Source organism: Histoplasma capsulatum, genomic scaffold (genome assembly GCF_000149585.1).
Source record: "Histoplasma capsulatum NAm1 scaffold_3 genomic scaffold, whole genome shotgun sequence".
NCBI classification, from domain to species: domain Eukaryota; kingdom Fungi; phylum Ascomycota; class Eurotiomycetes; order Onygenales; family Ajellomycetaceae; genus Histoplasma; species Histoplasma mississippiense.
This window is the reverse complement of record NW_001813980.1, coordinates 2,251,039-2,255,203: the sequence shown is the minus strand read 5'-3', so window position 1 is coordinate 2,255,203 and position 4,165 is coordinate 2,251,039. Positions and strand designations below refer to the sequence as shown.

The window sequence follows — 4,165 nt, the reverse complement described above, 5'->3', positions numbered from 1 at the left end:
GGCCCCCCCAAACGGGCTGGGAAGCTGCAAACAGAATGAGCCACGGAGGAGTTACGCGAAGTGGATTTAGTCAAACTAGTTTAAAATGTGGAGGAAACGGGCCCGATTCAAACTGAGCAGGTACCAGCAAATTGGGTCTCTCTTTGGGACGCAGCGTCGAACTGTTCCTGTCGCCTGGGAATAGAATTTCTTGCAGCTTGTCAGAACCTTGAAGATCAAAGATACCCAAAACTCCCCAATATGGACTAGACTCGCCGAATAACTGCCGACTAAGAGTCAGCATCAACTTTAGGAATAGTGCGTATTATGCGACCAACTCTACGGGATGCAATTACGGGATTTTACTGACGAAAAAAACGACGATGTGGAACGGCTGCAGCTGGCTGGTTGGCGGAAGGCTTGGAATGCACCGCGTCAAAGATGCAGCTGCGGAGTTTTCTAGTGAGAATCTCTGTCACGCGAGGAGGGGAGCTGTGACGGTCTTGTGGGGCTGGCGTATTGGCGCGTACGGCGTATGTCCAGTGACGAGCGCAGGATACGACGGACAAGCTCGGAGGCTGAAGCCAGGTTGGGTTCAGAGCATGTGATAGTCCTCCGTTCGACTCCATCCAAAAAAAAAATTCGCAGAGCAACCATCCACCTCGACTTCAGGTTTTGATGCTGGTCAGGCTAAGACATCCTGCTTCCCGCTCGCTAACTGGCAATCCTGCTGCTTATTTTCCCCAGACTTTTTGACTCTTCCCCCTGCACTTTATAAGTCCTGGTCTTCTCCAGCTTTTCCAGAACTCCCGTCGCAATCAATATCTTCATCATCATCCCACTTCATACTTCTTACCTCTAAGCTCTAGCCTTTGGCATTCTCTGACGGAACTTCTGGGTGTGTGCGCGGACGAACCTCCCCCTACACTCATAGCGCCGCTTCTTTGGCCTGGTTGTGCTGGAGTGCGCAGACGCCTTGAGCCTCCTCCCCGCCACATCTCCGGACTTTTAATTCTTATGCCCAGATTCCCACGGCCTGGCGGACAACAAATATTACACCCGTTCGGTTGATGGGGTTGACACGCTTGACACATATATGCTTTTTTTGCCGCCCGGATTGATAGGAACGAACGTGTTTATGTAAATCGCCGGTTCGATCCGTCATTCAAAATGGAAATGAGTACTCCTGAACCTATCCACCAACATGATCACCACCTGAGGCGGGCCTCCCCACCCCCAGGCCCTTTTGGATGTATGTACAAGGAACTATCTTCATTCTTCATTCCTTCCAATCCAGTGTCAAAGGGTGAAAAAATTAAAGACAGAAAAAGAAAACCAACTGAATAATAATAACGTCTACAGATCCCTTATTCAACGTCGACTCACCTTACGATGAGCCGCCTGCTCCTCCACCTGGACCGTCGCTTCTCGATGACACCGAATCTAGCATGCTTAACAATTTCTTTATGTCAATGGATCATCTGGACAGCAACGATTTTTGGTTTTCCCTGGGGGACCAAGACAAGGCAAGCGGCAACTTTGGGATCGAGTGGCCTGAAGAGCTTCCTCCTACCTTCGAAGGTTCAACCACGTCTTTGGGTCCATTTCCAACCTTCGCGAACGATATACATCAAGAAGGGATTAACATGGAAAAGACATCGTCATCGCACAGTTCAGACGTGTTAGCTGCCGCATCCATGCTCTACCATAAAAATGGTCTTGTTTCGCATGATTATTCGACTAGCCACATCTTAACGGAAAACAACAACCATTTTAATGATGTTCACGCAAATGGAAATAACCATAATATCAGTAGTTCGAGGACGAAGAATTCCTTTCTCCCTTCTCGCTTCGTTGAAGCAGTACCACCGGGATCTTCGCCCAAGGACTTTGGTCTCCTCGGTAAAGGATTCCATACCACGAAAATGTACTTCGATGTTGAACGACAACTTGGGCCCGAACAGCAACAGAGAATTGGTGCTCTCCGATGGGGTTCAGACTTGAGATTTTCAGAACGATACCATGCCGCCATAGACGAACCTAGCGAAGAAGAGCGCACCAAAGACCTGCTACAGAATCTGGACTGTCTGGAATCGCAAAGTAGCACCGGAAACACGCGTGCTTCAAGCCCAGCTCGAAGATCTTTCGATCGTGCTATGCCAGAATGGGCTTCCCTAGGCACATGGTCAACAACAGCAAATAACGGTGTCCAATCATCGTCAGCATCGTCAAAATCCATCACGAACGATCCAACTCATGCTGAAGATGGCGCAAGACCCAGGAAACGCCGAAAAAGCAAGAGCAGATTAAAGGATGAAGATATAGACATCGAACCACCAAATAACAGCAAGTACAATAACGAACCGAACGGCCGCCAAACTTCACCAATACCCAGACGCTTCTCTTCCTCTGGCACCGATACAACATCCACAACAGTTACGACAACGACGACAAAACGGAAGAAACCCAAAACAGGACAAAGCGGCAAACCCCGCGAAAACCTCACGGAAGAGCAGAAACGAACCAACCACATCCTTTCCGAGCAGAAACGACGAAACCTCATCAAGCAAGGCTTCGATGACCTGTGTGCTCTCGTTCCAGAACTGCATGGTGGTGGCTTCAGTAAGAGCACGATGCTCATTCAGGCAGCGGAGTGGTTGGAGGATCTACTACATGGTAACGAGCTGTTGCGAAATCAATTGGATGAGTTGAAGAGGAGGCACGCTACTGCTTCTACGTCTTCTGTCACTACTACTACAACTACGTCGACGACTGATATGACCACGGCTTAAAATTAACGTATTTCCATTTTGTCTTGATTTTCCTTTTCTGTCCTACTTCTCTATGTTTCCAAGTATTTTATTTATCACCATTCTGATACATATGGTTTTTCCCATTTTCATTTCCTATGTACATCCCTATCATACCATACTTTTTTAACCTTTTTTCAGAGTCAGCAGTCATGCATGCTTTTCTCTACTGTATCTAACTACATACCGCATTTGGCATTTTCACACCCCAATATTTGACTTGCTGGGTCTCAAGTATCGAATGGGGGTTAGGTAGGGATGAAATTACACATCCACAGCTCTTTTCCAATCAGAGGGAGTAACAAAAGAAGGGGAGATAAACAATAACAGTAAAAAGGTCTCAGAAGCAGCATAGCATCTCCTTCATTTTCCTGTACGTATATATAAACAGAAACGCGAACAATGACATATAACTACAGCATGTGGAAAAAAGAAAGAAAGAAAGAAAGAAACTGATTCTTCTTCCCTTACACTCTTTCAGCCTTCCTCGATGGATGCTCCTAACAAATACTGGTACGGTAAGAGTTAATGTGACCATCCCGAGCGGCAGGTCTTCGTTGCTTCCGATATATTCCTATTTGTATTGTTTAACTAGATCCCGCTTGACCGCTCTGGTATGTGGACGCAATAGCTTCATTTTTATATTTTTAACTTTGGTTTTAATATCAGGCGTTTGCTTTCTTAATTCGAGAGGGCAGTTGAGAGTTATTTTTATTTTTATTTTTACTTTCATGTTTTTTCCCTTTTGGTGCCCATGGGTTGTTAGTTGGTAACCCTATCAAATACCTCGCTTTTTCGCCCATCTGACACTTAAATATAGGTAGATATGTTAATTTTATCATTAATAGCTCTACCGTTCTGCCATTGAACCAAGGAAAGAGGCGAGATGAGAAGGGATGCTTATATATTGTATATAAGGATTTCAGGGATAACTATAGAAACTGTCCTTGACAGTGCTCTGCGGAAACGTGGCGAAACTTGTAACGGGGGAAAATATTGGTGACCTGATGTCCATCAATTCCAATCCAGGAGATGTTGTTTCGGGAGACCCTTTTCACCTTCTCCACCGATGGCCAAAAAAGAAAGAAAAGAAAAGAAAAAGAAGATAGAAATGAACGACTTTCAAAGTGACCTACGTGTAAACACTCTTCTTGTATCAATGCAGTTAGTTCCGGTGGCTGGGTAGGCGGAGCATGGGTGGCATGCGCAAGATTGTTTTCTTTGATGTTAAAATGTTTAACACCTAATTGCCCGGTAAATAAAAATCAAATGGGATTGATTTGACTGAATTTATGCGGGGAATTTGACAGGGAAACAAAACATGTGTATTGCTGTTGCGAGTTTGCACCTGCGTAGTCAGGAGAGGAGAGAGCACG

At 45.6% G+C, this 4,165-nt stretch overlaps 2 protein-coding genes across 2 annotated transcripts; both read left to right on the top strand.

The window, feature by feature from the left end:
- Nucleotides 1–404: 404 nt before the first annotated feature.
- HCAG_03823 (predicted protein) lies at nucleotides 405–587 on the top strand (the record flags this gene model as incomplete). Its single annotated transcript, XM_001541675.1, has 1 exon — nucleotides 405–587. The coding sequence occupies one exon, from the start codon at nucleotides 405–407 to the stop codon at nucleotides 585–587; it is 183 nt and encodes a 60-aa protein (XP_001541725.1).
- A 568-nt stretch (nucleotides 588–1,155) lies between these two features.
- Nucleotides 1,156–2,771, top strand: HCAG_03822 (predicted protein; the record flags this gene model as incomplete). The annotated part of the gene is made up of 2 exons (XM_001541674.1): nucleotides 1,156–1,231; nucleotides 1,342–2,771. The coding sequence occupies 2 exons, from the start codon at nucleotides 1,156–1,158 to the stop codon at nucleotides 2,769–2,771; spliced, it is 1,506 nt and encodes a 501-aa protein (XP_001541724.1).
- Between the last annotated feature and the right edge of the window lie 1,394 nt (nucleotides 2,772–4,165).